The 15,720-nt window shown below is 39.4% G+C and overlaps 2 protein-coding genes across 6 annotated transcripts in view; both read left to right on the forward strand.

Moving 5' to 3' along the window:
- Positions 1 to 5,091, forward strand: part of Hif1a (hypoxia inducible factor 1 subunit alpha) — a 57,293-nt gene extending 52,202 nt beyond the window's left edge. The window contains exons 13-15 of one of the 2 annotated variants that reach the window (XM_004837433.4): positions 2,201 to 2,309; positions 2,951 to 3,077; positions 3,499 to 5,091. In XM_004837433.4, coding sequence (XP_004837490.1) covers positions 2,201 to 2,309; positions 2,951 to 3,077; positions 3,499 to 3,650 — 388 coding nt within the window. In that variant the 3' untranslated portion in view covers positions 3,651 to 5,091. 2 annotated transcript variants of the gene reach the window in all.
- An 826-nt stretch (positions 5,092 to 5,917) lies between these two features.
- Positions 5,918 to 15,720, forward strand: part of Snapc1 (small nuclear RNA activating complex polypeptide 1) — a 38,942-nt gene continuing 29,139 nt past the window's right edge. Inside the window, exon 1 of one of the 4 annotated variants that reach the window (XM_013067779.3) lies at positions 5,918 to 7,726. Coding sequence is in view for 2 of the 4 variants with exons in the window: in XM_087195228.1 (XP_087051354.1) it covers positions 9,998 to 10,036 (39 nt within the window). In the remaining 2 variants the exon portion in view is untranslated. Of the gene's footprint in view, positions 7,727 to 9,870; positions 10,037 to 15,720 lie in introns of those variants that run through there. The other 3 variants (XM_087195229.1, XM_087195228.1, XM_004837434.3) reach the window with 3 other exon arrangements.

Below are 15,720 nucleotides of genomic sequence, written 5' to 3' on the forward strand. Positions count from 1 at the left end.
TTAAGGGTACTTTCTAAAATGAGCCTGATGATTTTTTTTAAATTCACAGTATTGAATATGGGTATTTACAAGCATTCTTTTAAATTTTGTTGTGTATAGTTACTGACAAAACTTTTATTGCTTTTCATTACATATTTGTAAAACATTAGCTATACTGTAGGTTAGCTGGGCTTTACTAGCCCTGTACCAAGAATTATAGAAAAACTTAAGACATTGCTTTTATGGCATGAAGCAGTTTTTGAGTAAATGTTTGGACGTGACCCAATTTTAAGTTCCAATTTCAAGAAATTGTATTTGACATTTTAAATTTGACGCTGTACTTAGAGGTTTTAGTCAGTGTATGGAGAGAACAATGATTTTTCTCTACCGTGCCTAGGCTGAGCCAGCTATCCATAGCATAGGAAAGAAATACTGCCAAAAGCAGAACATGGTGTAGGTGCTGGGAAAGGCCTGCCTTTTCCTTGGTCTAGGAAATAAATCTTGGAGCTTTACAAATTACTGTATCATTGGCTGACTAGACCCTGAGCTCTACTAGGGCAATGGGAGTGTCTTGATCACTGTAGTGATAGTAATATTTAGCCCAGTACCTGATATGAAGTACTTGTTCCATAAATGCTTCTTGGAGTTATAAGTGAATGTAATGATACAAATGACTGACCCATAATTTACAGTTTACTATGAACTGTAAAGGATGAGATAAAATTTAGTTTTCCAAACAGTTGTTCTCCTTGGATTTTGTCAAATTCAGTGTCTAAAATCAGGTCACTTTTAACAGTTTTGCAGTGTTAATTCCTATATAACATGCACTAGACACTATTGAGAGAACTTTCAAAAATATACAGAAGTCCTCCTCTACACACACACCTAGGTAATTATTTGCAAAATCAAAGTGCTACACTCAACCAAGGATTAAAGCAAGGATTAAAGATAACCCATTAAAAGTACCACTACTAAGATATTTACATGACAGGCTGAGTTACATCTCATAAAGATAATATATAAAAATTTAGAGGGGCCGGGGATTTAGCTCAGTGGTTTCACTGCTTTCTGCGCAAGCGCAAGGACCCAAGTTCGATCCCTGGTACCAAAAAAAAAAAAAAAATTTAGAAACCTTGGCTGGGTACCTATCTCAGTAGTAGAGTACTTACCTAGCATGCATGAGGTCCTGGGTTTGATCCCCAGTACCACCAAAAATAAACAAACAAAAAATCTACCTGCCTGTAGACTAGAGATTTTATAAAAATTTTTAAAACACAAAGCAAAAATATATATAGGAGAGGAGTTAGAGTAATATAACACTTATTTGGTATTTTTAGCTACCTCAAATAGAGCAAGGGATGGTTATGACATGAGGGGTTCTTGAAAAGCCAAAATAAATATATAACAAAATTGATGGACTTTGACCATTTATGATAATTCTTCACTGTTTGATATTAATTTAAATACAGAGAGCTGTGCTTTGATAGAGATCAGTTATTGAGGGCAAAGTCAGCCCAGTGAGAAGACGACAGGAAGGGGAAATGTTGGTATCTGGAGTCCTGGAGCACATGTACTATACTTCCATATCTGCAACTAATTAGCAGTGGGACTTTGAGAGAGTCACCTAGCAGGCCTCAGGCTTCTGTGTATAAAATGGGTATGAAAAAATAAAATAAAGTGGGTATGATATACCTGTCTTATGGGAATTGAGGTGACATTAAAACGGACTAGTAGACATAAAATGTTTTGTAAATTGAAAGCAGCATACAAATGTGAAATTGTGTATTTCAGCAGTCCCAGCATATCACTTTATTGTGGAATGAAAGGCTGATAATTCTTTTTGACCTTCAGTAGTGTCAGTTGAGTTCCATTTGGTTCTGTTTTATAAAATAAGGATATGCACAGTTGAGAATATTTTGTTTAAAAAATTGAACTTTGGTACTAGAGCTGTAGTTTAGTGGTCACATGTTTGCCCAGTATGGCTCAGGTCTTAAGTTTGATCCCTAGAACTAAGGAAAAGAAATTTTTTAAAAAGCTTTTGCTTAAAAGTGATAAACTAGCAGGAGAACTCTTTTGTGTATTTAACACAACATTCCTGAATGTTGGAAACTAAAACATTTGAGAGAGAGGTAGGAGGCATTTTGTTTAAAAGAGCTCATTAGTTATGTTTTAAAATTATAATTAAACAACCATATTTTAATCTGGAATGTTTCTTTTCTAGAAATACCATTCCCGAGGAAGAACTAAATCCAAAGATACAAGCTTTGCAGAATGCTCAGAGAAAGCGAAAAATGGAACATGATGGTTCACTTTTTCAAGCAGTAGGAATTGTAAGTTTGAGAATGTCACTTTTCTACTCTAAAAGTTATGTATGGGTAATTTCTTGTTTCTTTCAAATACTGAAGTTATATTTTTCAGCAGTTATACATTGAGCTTTTTTACTTTATATACACTATTAAACATACATTTAATGAATACATTCTTGGTGTAGAAATTCCACACAGAATGTGTATATTTTGAAGGAAAAGTGAAGCCCTCCTATTGCTCCACTCTGAGTATCACCACCAGTCTCATTTTCTTCCCTTGGGGTTAACTTTCTCTATTTTAATGGAAACACTGTTTTAGGCTAAGTCAATGCTGGTGTAATGCACAGTGATATTTTCAGACCAAAATAACTGTAAAGTATTTAGAGACAGAACAGCAATAGCGGATGGAAAGAGAATTAAAAATAATTTAGGAGCCAGGCATGGTGGCACATGTCTGTAATCCCAGCACTTGGGAGGCTGAGACAGGATTGCCCTCTTGAGCTAATAGTGAGTTCAAAGCCAGCCTCAACTGCATGGCAAGACTCTATCTCAAAAAACAATAATAATAATTTAGGGCAGTATAGCTTTTAAGCTTATACTAATTGCAAAGTTTTTAATTATAAAAATTTAACATACTAAACTTAAAATAACTTTACTCTTTTTAGGGAACATTACTACAGCAATCAGATGACCGTGCGGCTACTACATCACTTTCTTGGAAACGCGTGAAAGGATGCAAATCTAGTGAACAGAATGGAACGGAGCAAAAGACAATTATTTTAATACCCTCTGGTTAGTTTATTCTTTCTCTCCTTTGAACATCACAAGGATAATTAAAATGTGAAACTTTTTTGTGTAGGAGCTTTACCCCAAGTGAGAGTGATTTTTGGTTCTTAGCAAGATTAAAAAGAATAGAAGCGTTTCATCTACTGGCCATGATACACCAATAGATATGTCAAGATGGAACTTTCATGTGTAATTCTCTTATATCTATATCTGTGTGCTATCAGTATTGATAAAAGCTGAAACTTTAACGTTGATTCATGACTTTGTACCTTCATTGTCTCCTGTTAACATTTCTGACACAGTGCCAATAACACGTGATTGCACCCACTGCTGACATAGCTGTCTGGTTTCTGCTCGCCCAATTACCTAGCAGAGAGTGGGTGTTTAGTAAATTTGATGAATACGTAGGTGTCTCTTTATTTTTCAGATTTAGCATGTAGACTGCTGGGGCAATCAATGGATGAAAGTGGATTACCACAGCTGACCAGTTACGATTGTGAAGTTAATGCTCCCATTCAAGGCAGCAGAAACCTACTGCAAGGTGAAGAATTACTCAGAGCTTTGGATCAAGTTAACTGAGCATTCTCATAATCTCATTCCTTTCATTTGTTTGGTTTTTGTCCTACCCCCCCCCCTTTGGACACTGGTGGCTCATTACCTAAAGCAGTCTATTTATATTTTCTATATCTAATTTTAGAAGCCTGGCTACAATACTGCACCAACTTGGATAGTTCAATTTTGATCCCCTTTCTACTTAATTTACATTAATGCTCTTTTTTAATATGTTCTTTAATGCAAGATCATAGAAAGCACACTTTCGCAGCTTTTTGGTATTTAAACCATGACAGTAGCATCATTTAAAAATGCACCTTTTTATTTATTTATTTTTGGCTAGGGAGTTTGTCCCTTACTGAAGATTTGTTTTTAATAAGATGCCAATATAATTTTTTAAGAAGGCAGTAACCTTTCATCATGATCATAGGCAGTTGAAAAATTTTTACTCATTTTTTTTCACATTTTACATAAATAATAATGCTTTGCCAGCAGTATATGGTAGCCACAATTGCACAATATATTTTCTTAAAAAATATGTACCAGCAGTTACTCATGCAATATATTCTGCATTTATAAAACTAGTTTTTAAGAGGAAATTTTTTTTGGCCTATGAAAGTGTTAAACCTAGAACATGACATTGTTCATCTTATAATAATGATTCTTAAATGCTGTATGGTTTATTATTTAAATGGGAAAGCCATTTACAGGATATAGAAAGATATACATATATCTGGAAGGTAAATGGCATTTATTTGGATAAAATTCTCAATTCAGAGAAATCATCTGATGTTTCTGTAGTTACTTTTCCAGCTCAAAAAGAAAACAATACCCTATGTAGTTGTGGAATTTTATGCTAATATTGTGTAATTGATATTAAACCTCAATGTTTTGCCTACCCTGTTGGTATAAAAATATTTTGAGCAGACTGTAAACAAGAAAAAATAATGAATTTTTAGTAAAATCACCTAGTATGTTAATTTGCTCAAAATATGTTTGGTTTTATGCACTTTGTCGCTATTAACATCCCTTTTTCCTATAGGTTTCAATAATTGAGTAATTTTAGAAACATTATTTTAGGAATATATAGTTGTCATAGTAAACATCTTGTTTTTTTCTATGTACATTGTACAAATTTTTCATTCCTTTGCTCTTTGTGGTTGGGTCTAACACTAATTATTGTTTTGTTATATCAAATAAACATCTTCTGTGGACCAGGCCCCTTTTGATCAGCTTTATAGTTTAAATATCACCTCATAAAGTTGTTTCCCAGCAATTTAAGTACTTTATGAAAATCACATTGTGTACATTTCTACATTTCTCTTACTGCCATCACCTTAATGTATGCTGTTCCTAAATGTCATGTTAAATGATTAAAACATGATACTGCATTGTAAAGAGTATGTTTTTAGAAGATACTTGTCATTTATAAATTTATGACCCTATTAAAGCATAAAACGAAAAATGATTATTTTTAGTATGAATGGAATGAGTGAAGCAAATCATGAACAATATAATCACATAATATCATAAGGGTAGAAGTTCCTCTCAAGATTTCTAATCTATTCCCATTAAGAAATGAACAAATTTAGCCTTGAAATGATTTTTTCCAATCCCTGAAAGTAATAAATGGCAGACCAAAGATTTAACTTAGGTCTTCTGACTTAACATTAAACTTAGGAAAAGCCCTTTTTTTGGTCTGGTTTTGATACTGTTTTTTTAAAGAAATTAAAATAGCTTTATTCTATTTCTCATTTAAAAAAAACACACCACCATATAAAGCTATAAAAATAAATGGAAAAACCACAGTGAATCCCTGCACTTAGAGGTAACAAACACTTTGTGGTGGTGGTAGCTAGGAATCAAACCCAGGGCCCTGTATGGACTAGCAAGCACTTACCACTGAGCCACACCCCCAGCCCCAGACAAATACTAGTGACCAATTACATAGGCAGTACCAGAGCCTCAGGTTATGTTGACTAGTAACCTGAACAATATAAACTAAGCTACAGATCTCTTAGAATAGGTGTGTTTTAGCTTAGCATTATCATGTGATCACTTGATAATTCTGGAACAAAAACAATACTAATTTTTAATCTGAAATTTGGGGGGCACAGACCTTATCAAAAACGGTATGAATCAAAGTACCTCCACATTCAGTAACAGATACTTCTAGAGGTGGCATTTATAGAATAAAGTAGTTGCTTAATAGTACCAGGTTGCAAAATAAAAAATCCTTATTTAGCAAATTAGCTTCAGTTGAAAACTAGAAGTTTGTGTGTAGTTCTCAAATATTAGTAAATGGCCAGATTGTGTAATGGCCAGGAGTCTGGGCAATTATTAGAGAGCAGTGACTTAGAAGGGAAAGCCATATTGAAGGACAGGAGATGAGGAAGAAAAGCAAGTACCAACTAACTGCTCTATCACTCAGAAAACAAGGCATTCTTCCCAGCACTGGGCACCACCACAAATCTATAATGCCTTTAGCCAAGGAATTTTGTAATAGCTGTGCTCTCCTTCATATTCCTCTCTTCCCAATGTATGCTTAACTTCCCTCTTCCCTGGTGCTGCTATTAATGAATGACTAGTATTACTTTCACCCTTAAGAACATAGAGCAAAAATGCTTAGCATATTTTGTTCATTTGTTCAAAGCACCTGTTAAGCTCAGAGCTGAAAATAGTTACTGAGAGAGCCTGCCACTGCGAGGTACAATGTTCATAGACTAAATGTTAAAATCTTAACTAACATCTATTTAGTAGTACATACTGGACGTGCTAAGCAATTCTGCCTATTATCTCACAATGTCAACACCCCTTCCCCATGAATTAGTTCACTTCATTTTGTACATCTGAAAGTCTTGGAGAGCTTTTGAGTTGGCCACCAGTGAGTCCAAAGTCCCATAGTGCAGCACTAGCCATTCCACTAAAACTTCGTTTACCTAACTGTTACCTGTTCAGCAAGAAAAGGCAATGGAGATGAACAAAACAGGACCAAATAATGAGGCCACACAGGACATCGAGGGGATATCCTAAAAGGAGTGGCAGGTCATAAACAGCAATGAGTTAAGTTTTTGAAGAGCTATTTGATAGGTTTTGAGTTTGAAGTAGGGATTAAGATCGATAATTATGGAGACACTAACTCAGGCAAAGGAGGTAGTGTATGCGAATAGACTTGAACTATAAACGGCTCTGAAACTACAGTGTGGTTTCTGAGCTATTAGCCTTAATGGCATAGTAGGTATGTTTAAATTGGTATAACTTCACAGTCATTTTTTTCAAAACTTGATTTCCTCCTACAAACCTCTAAAGAGGTTTGAAAGATAGTTACTTTGAGGAAACAAATATTCTAAAAGTCCAAGTTTGTAAAGCCAACTGTGTCCAAAACTTGCAAATATAGATTTTTGAACTTTAGAATCCAGTTAAATAAAACCATTGCAAACACTGCTAGGTGACGGACCAGGGATTTAGCTCAGTGGTTACGCCGCCTGGCTTGAAAGCTCAAGGACCTGAGTTCGATCTCCGGTGCCCTCTTCCCCAAAAAATCTCAGAACACTCCTAGCTGGAAGACAAATTTTAAAAGTAAAACAAAATCTTTGGAGGGGGGCTGTTTAACTCTGCCTCTAACCATTTGCTTGTATTTCTTCCTTATAAATAGCGCTGAACCAGCTGTCGCGTATCTGTTTCACAGAAAATTGTTACAATCTTGTAGTTTGGTACATGGTCTCCTCCAGAGAAGAAAGCAATGCCTCACCACAAACATTCCTATGAACGCCTCCTGGAGCTTTGTTTTGTTCGCACCTTTCAGCGATCCGAACACAAGTTTTATTAGTCTTACCTGTCAGGGATGATTTTTATCCAAGACGCTGCCCAGACACCCGATCTCCGTGTACTATTTAATTTCCTTTATTCTCTTGTCTTGGCTCCATTCCGGGACGGAGAGGAAAACAGGTGCCTGAGAGCGGCCTCGGTCGGACCCGCAAACCCACGGGCAGGACCCGGCTCCCCTCCTGCTCCGGCCGACAGGTCCTGCAAGAAAAGGATGCGAAACCCGAGCTGTGAAGAACTTCCCGAGTCCCGCCCGCCGCGCTGCAGGCCACGCCCCGGTACGTGCTCGGGCGCAGCTCCCCAGGGCCGGCCCGGCCCGCGGCCCACGGCCCCCACCCCCGCCCCGGGCCCGGGGCTTCGGCCAGCGTGTGGCCGCCCGCGGCTCCCGCCTACGTGTGCGAGCGCATGTGCGAGGCGCAGGGCGGGAATGGGGGGCGGTGCCCCTTTGTCTCCGGCGATGAGTAAGTGTGATCCTAGCGGTCCCTCAACTTTATGATGCTGTTGCACGGTAAACTGACCTTGGTGGAAACATTTCTGAGGTCTAAGAACATTATATCTATTTTTTTAATTAGTCTCATCTAATCATCTAGTTAAAACAGTTACTAATTTAAATGTAGCCCTCTTAAGGTAAAGACAGTTTATTTTAAATAACACACTTTGAGATATGCTAATTAAGTATATACGGATTTCTTCTACCAGATTGGTTGGACTTTTTTTTTTTTTTGCTTGGTTTTCGAATTTATTGTCTGCCAGCTATTAAGAATCCTTTGGGAGACAATCATGTTGGACAGAAGGGCCGTGAGTTTTCGGAATATGGAGACGCCTGGGGCCAAAAATTTAATCTCCTATAGTCTTAGCTTAAAATGGCCTCACTTTCTGCCAAGTGCAAAGGCGAGCATTGTTTACAACAGACCTCACCTTACAGGGATTGATTGCGCTTCTCCTGTCCCTCTCACAGGTGTTGCTCCTGCAGACCCTCCCTAATCAGACCCCTGCCTTAGTCCAAGAATCCACTTTCAAGGGAACCGAAACTTCGAGGACGCTTTGTCCTCATTATTACCTTTGCTTTTGCACAGGATTAGGTTTCGGTTATGAAAATTTCCAGATGAAAAGGGCTGTGCCAATCTGGATCTAGGTGACAGGTGACCTCTAAGACTCTGGTTTCTGAGGCTGAGTGATACCATTCCGTATGGGATTAAGGAGGAGCTTTTGGAAGATGCCCGAGGAGTTTGTTGTCCCCGGGTTTGGCCTCTAGCTATTCTTTAATCTCTCCTCTGCGAGCCCAAGCAGCTTGCCCCTCCCTCAGTTCTTGCTTGGGCTTCCTCCACTTCCTCTCATCTGCCCCATCCCTGCCACAGTACACTGTTGCCAAACTATTTTAAAACAAAACTGAGGATGTTATTTCTACATTTGGCATCCTCTCGGGGGAACAGGCTAATGAATGTAAAACTGGCTCCCTCGAGTTGGAATGCCAGAGGGCTTCCTAGAGTTCATTCCTACATCTTTTGTGATGATTTATAACAAGTACGATCACTTTGGTTAATGGTTACTTAAATTCAGTAGCTATTGATTATCTTCCTATGAGAGTTCCAATGCTTATTATGTATGTGATGCGGAGGAAAAAACTGTGAGGAATCTGCAAGATATATAGTATATTAATAATGTGTTTTTTTCTGCTGGTGTTTCACAGATGACACATTTCCCATATTTTTCATGAGACAGGGTCTATGTAGTTTAGTCTGGTCTTGAACTTACGATGCAGCTCAGGCTGGCCTCGACCTCCCAAGTGTTGGGATCACAAGTGTGTACCCCCACACCTGGCTTCTCGTGGAACATACTGTGTAATTTCCCATGCACCAGTTCTACACACACTGTATGATAAAGTCCAGATATTCACCTGTAAGTACAGTAGGGTTTGTACCTTGGGGCAGAAACCCTGTAATTATGAATCTTGGAGCTTATATGTTGCAACTGGGATATCTGCCCATACTCCTCACCAGAGAACATTGCTATGAAATGTGTTTACATTTTCTCTGCTGAGAGAGAGACAGCACACGTGTGCACGCCATAAGAACGAAGAAGTCAGAAGCTGTACCCAGAGGAACTGACTTTATCTGGAACAGAGGCTGGGAAAATTGAAACCTAAAGTGCTCTTGAAAACCATGGACGTTTGGATGATGAGCAAATAAGAGGCCGGTAGCTTCCTAAGAGCAACGCGCTAACTGCAGACCAGCTAGTTTACCAGTGAGAATCAGAGAAGAGCAGTAATGGGATGAGAACATACCTGAAAGCTGAACTAAAAACCTACCTCTTCAAAGGACTAGACTTCAGAGCAATTTATGTCTTAGGGTGTTGTCAAAATAATAGAGCAATTAGCTAGCAGTTAGCAGTTGCTAACAGCTGGGTGTGATACCAAAGGAGGCAAGCAGTTAGATGGAGAGATCAAGAAAAGAGATAATGAGCATGCTAGAACCATTATCAACCCACAGTGACAGCAGGGCCAAGGCTGCTGTCAAGGGAGCAGTATCAGAACTGTCATACCAAGGGAAATGGACTTCACCAAAACAATCCTGCCAGCTCATAAACAGGTAAGGAAAAACAAGTGTGACAGTTAAGCTTGATAGTCAATTGGACTGGCTTGAGAGCCACCTAAGATTAGTAAAGCATGGGACCTCTGGGCGTGTCTGGACAGGTCATAGAGGTGTGACTGGATACTGCAGTAGTCGGCTTTCCCATTGCTGACATTAGAATTTAAAGCAGAAGTTTAATTTGGCTTATGTTTTAAGGGAATCCAGTCCTTTGCTGGGTCCCAGACAGAAACATAATGAGAGAAGGCCATAGTAGAACTAGGCTGCTTAGTTCATGGAGAGCAGAAGGCAAAGAAGGGGGACAGTGCCAGCAAGAAAGGTATCTTAGTCACTTCCTTCTTGCTGGAATAAAATACTTGACACCCACAACCCAAAGGAGCATAGGTTCATTTTGGCTCACTGTCTCAGAAGTTTCAATTCATGGCTGGCCAACTCCAATGCAGAAACTGCATGGTATAAGGGCCAGGCAGAGGGAGACTGCTCACGTCATGGCAGCCAGGAAGCAGAAAGCACAAAGAAATGAGCCAGGGAAGGAGACAGACCCTTCTAAGTCGTGTTCTCAGATATCCAGTTCTAACCAGGCCCCACCTCCTATTGGTATACTCAGCAGCTGAACTCATTAGTGGGTGAATCCACTGATGAGTATAGCATCCCCATGATCCCATCACCTTCCAAAAGCCCTGCCTCTGAATGCATGAGACTTTTGGGAGACAATCTAAATCTAAACCATAACAGAAGGAGTGAGGGACCAGACATAGATCTCAAGGCCATGCCACCATGACCCACCCAGGCACACCTTGAAGTGTGTACTACCAATTCCTGGGGCAGATCCCAAAGGCAATCAAGTTGATACTGTAACCACCACAGATACCATTTCTTGTCTATCCTTGTCCTCTTCCTCTTTGGCACTGTTCTCCTGCTGTGCTTCCTACCTGTCGTGAACTGAACAGTTTCATTCCACCACAATGTTTCTGCCCTGGAGCCAGCTGATCGTGGACTAACCCTCTAAAACCATGTACAAAATTAAACCTCTTCCTTTAAGTTCCAGGTGTGAGGTAGTGTAGTTTGTCCCAGCCATGGGAAAACTAATACAAAAAGTTGGTACTGAGAAGTGAGGTCATTGCTGTGACTATACCTGATCATATGGTTCAAAAACCTTTGGAATGGTTTGTAGGAGAAATTTGGAAAGCGTTGAAGATGTAGGCTAGAGAAGCCCTAGATTTCTGTAATCAGAGCTTGATGGGCAATTCTGGTGGGAGCTCAGAAGACCAGAATGCTGATAGGAATGTGGACAATAAAGCCTCATATGATTACAGATTGGAATGAAGACTATATATTGAAAATAAGATTAGAGGTTGTGTATGTTACACTCTAGAAAATGAAGCTGAATTTAAAGGTGGTGGACTAACTGATCTACGGAGTGTTATGGTTTAGAAATCAGATGTCCCCCAAGAGTCTCATGTGCTCACAGGTAGGGCTTGTGGAATGTGGGGCCTGGCCAGAAGAGGCAGGTCACTGGAGGCATGACCTGGGATGGTATATTGCTCTTCCCTGCTTCACTCTTACTTCCTGTCATACATTAGACAAGTAAATTTCCTCTAGATGTACCCTTTCACCATGCTGCCTACCATGCAAGGACTGAATCTTCTAAAACAGGAGCCAAAATAAACCTCTCCTTGTTAAGTTGCTGCTATTGGGAATTTTGTCCGAGCCATAAGGAAAGTGACTAAGATAGGTTGGAAATCTCAAGGCAACTCAACATTCAGACTGTGGCATGATTACTGCTGGCTTCTTTTAGCCAGATGTGTAGTGAGAATTGGAAGTGAAAAACAAGAGCAGAAAATTTGAAAAACTTCAATTTTGGCCCAGAAGGGACCACTTGTAAAGTTGGAGCCAAAGAAGCTGTGATTGCTAAAGATTTGTGTTATTAAAAAGAAACATGGGCTGGGGATTTAGCTCAGTGGTTCCGGCGCCTGCCTCGAAAGCGTTAAGGTCCTGAGTTTGATCCCCAGTACCAAAAAAGAAACAACATACTTTGAACTGGGAGAAGAAAGATGCCTTCTGTCTCAGAAATCAGCAAGACCGCACACACTGCAGGCTCAATGGTGCAAAAATATAAACATTTTCTTTGAGAAAAATATATCCTGGTCCCTCTACTACAGAAGGGCTACCTAGGGAATTTGTTTCCTGAGATTCATTTCACCATGCTCAGCTATCTAGGACCTCAGAGGTTATCTGAAGCCATGGTCCAAGGGGGTCCAGCTATTGCTTATGCTGGAAGCAGATCTTGGCATTGTCTATGTGATACTGTTTTTTTAGGCATATAGATAGATGCAAGAGTTGTGAGGTCAGGGAGGCTTCTACCAAGATTTGCCTGGAAGGCCCAAAAGGCCAGGCATTGTGCCCCTGAGAGGGTGGAGTGTGAAGCTTGCAAATGAAGCTGAAATTGCAGTAGAGACCACAGGAAGTCAGAAATGCTAAAAACATGGGATGTCTGCCAAGGAAAGCTATAGGCTTTGAGAGGAGCCAGACCAAAAGAGAGGCCATACAGGTGGAACTAACTGAGCCCTTTGCAACTCACATCTTACTACCACGCACCCTGGATGCCAAATATGGAGTTACAGGGGACTTAAGTGTTTGTCCTACTGGGTTTCAGTCTGGCTTTGATTCAGTCCTCTTCTACTGCCCTATTCCTCCCTTTTGAAATGGGAATGTTTACACTGTACAATTGTATATAAGGAATATTGTAGAGAATGGGAAAGGGTACATTACCAGAAACCCTGCAGTAGGTCTTGGTCTCCTGTGAGCCACAACAGTGCAAGGTGAATTAAAGAATAAAGACAGGAAGTGAGACTTAAGAAACTGGGTTCTGGGCCTGATCAATGCTGCTCTGGGCAGCAAAGATGACACCCTGAGCTTGCCACTATTTACTGGGTTCATAGGGAGTAACAGATGGTGGTGATAATCCTAAATTGGCAAGGATTGAATAATTGGAGGAAGTATCAGATGTCTTGGAGGATGGCAGTAAACCTATAACTATGAGGATCTTATGCTGATGAGGATCTTAGGTTGATGAGAAACTTATATGATTAGGTTGGTCAGATGAGCAAAGATGTTCTTACAACAGTAGGTGGGATGATTTAAGCTGATAAGGAATTTGTCCCTCCCCAGTTGAAACCTTTCTCTTACTATTCAGTTCTGTTCTCAGGGAACCAGGATGTCTTCAACTGATGTAATGTTGCCCTTAAGTGTTACAGATCATGGGACCATTGAGGTGTATCAGCTGTGACTGGAGGCTAAAATAGAGTTGTTTCGGCATGTCATAGCTGGCCTGTAGGCCAGAAGACTAGGCCTAATCTTAATTTGTGAAGTGATTTTTCCCCAAAATTATGTAGAATGGCTCCCAACAGAATATGTAACATACTTTTCAGAGGTTTACAGCTAAGATTTTTTATCTTGAATCATAGAGGAAACTCTGAACTTGAACTTTTGAGCAATTATGAAGCTATTGAGACATTGAGAAAGGGATCATTGTGTTTTCAGCTATACATGGAATAGTTAGATCATGTTAGTTGGAATTATGACCTTGTTTTAACTTGAAGATTAAGCATGGTTTAAGGAGATGTATTTTGCTATCAAGTTGACAAGGGTTGGAATGTGATAATTGAGCTGGATTATCAACTTGATTAACTAGAGAACCACCCAGGGGATTAGAAAAGCATATCTTTGTGTGTGTTTGGATGGATCATGGAGTTTCAACTTTGGACACTCTGTCTGGTCTCTGGCCCTTTCTTCTCTGGCACCATTCTACTCCTTTGCTTCCTAGCCATCATAAACTGAGCACCTCTGCTACACTGTGCCTTTCTGCCATGATGTTCTTGCTTTGGAGCCAGGTAACTGTGGACTAAACCTGTAAAACTATAAGCCAAATAAAACTTCTCCTCCTTTAAATTGTGGATGTTGCATAGTTTGTCCCAGCAATGGGAAAGCTGACCAACACAATAAGCTTTGAGGCAATTTGGGGGAATTCTGGATAATGACTTGTCATTTTAATTTTTAAAATATTTAATTTTTAATAATTATGAGACATAAAAAGACAGGTAATTTTGATTCATAGAAAGGAAGAATGGTTGGATAGAAATTACATGTCAGAGGGCCCAGATGGCTAATTTAACTCAAAAAGATTTTAAAGCAGCCATTAAAAATATATTAAAAATATCATACTTAAAGATGTAAAAGAACATATGAAGACAATGGCTTGTCAAATACAAAATACAGGTAGGTAGGGCCGGGGATTTAGCTCAGTGGTTCTGCTGCCTGCCTCGCAAGCACAAGGTCCTGAGTTCGATCCCCGGTACCAGACAAAATACAGGTAGGTAGAAATTATTTTAAAAGAGTCAGAAATTCTAGAGTTGAAAAGTAAAATAATTTAAATTACTAGACTCTTCATTGAGCAACTGCTGGGTGCCATGCACTTTTAGTGTTGGTAGTTCAGTAGCCAACAGACACACACCCATGCTCCCATGTTTATATTTAACATAATATAGATGGAAGTCTTAGGCAGAGAAGTGAAATAAGAGGAGAAAATTAAACTAATAGTGCAGGAATTGGGAAGGAAAAAACAAACTTAATTTTTCATAGTTGCTGATTTCACCCTAGGAAACCTCAAATCTTTAGAAAAATTAGTAAGAGTTTAACAAGTTTGACTATTAGATCAATGTATAAAATTCAATTGTAGCTGGGGCTGGTGGTACACACCTGTAATCTCAGCACTCAGGAGGCTGAGGCAGGAGGATTGCCATGAGATCAAGGCTAACCTGGGCTACATAGTGAGTTCAAGGCTAGTCTGCACCACAAAGCAAGACCCTGTCTCAAAACAAACAAACAAACATAAAAAACCCAAAACCAAAACCAAAATAATTCAATTGTATTTTTACATAATAGAATTAAGCAATTATAAAATGTACAGAAGTAAACAATACCAAATACAATAGCCAACAAAAGCAAACGTACATAAAAAAAAATCCAATCAAAGATGTTGACGGGGCAAATTTTATATTATCAATGGTAAAAGTGACTTATGAAATATTTAGACATAGTATTATAAAGATGTTATTCCTTTCCAAGTTGATTTATAGATGTAATGTAATCCTGTTAATGTCCCAGTAGCAATGTATCTTAATTTCTCATTGCTGGGACAAAATACCAGACACCTACAAGTTAAAGGAGGAGAGGTTTATTTCAGGTCACAGTCTGTAGAGGTTTCAGTCTATACTCAGCTGGCTCCATGGCAGCGCAGCATGTCGTAGGGACACAGCAGAGGAGAAACAGTCCATGGCAGGGCAAGCATAAAGCATTGAGCAGCAAGCCTTCCTTTTCCTTTTATTCCATTCAGGCAGTAAGCCTAATGGTTAGTGCCACCCACATCCAAGTGGGGGGTTCCCATTATCCACACCCAGAACTGTGCTTAGTAAGTGGACTAATCAAGTTTTCATTCCTTAGTCCAGTATCACACACCCATGATCTAGCCACTTCCTCAAAGACCCACCTAGGAGTGCATGAGGCTTGGGGAAACATATAAACTATAAGCCATAACATTCTGCCCTGGCCTCCAAAAGACTCATGAAAAATGCATTTAGTCCATCTCTAAGAGTTGCCAAAGTCCTAACAGTTTTGGCACTGCT

This window comes from Heterocephalus glaber, unplaced genomic scaffold (genome assembly GCF_053883595.1).
Source record: "Heterocephalus glaber isolate CG9 unplaced genomic scaffold, H.glaber_assembly_v1.0 deba00001608, whole genome shotgun sequence".
Lineage (NCBI taxonomy): Eukaryota > Metazoa > Chordata > Mammalia > Rodentia > Bathyergidae > Heterocephalus > Heterocephalus glaber.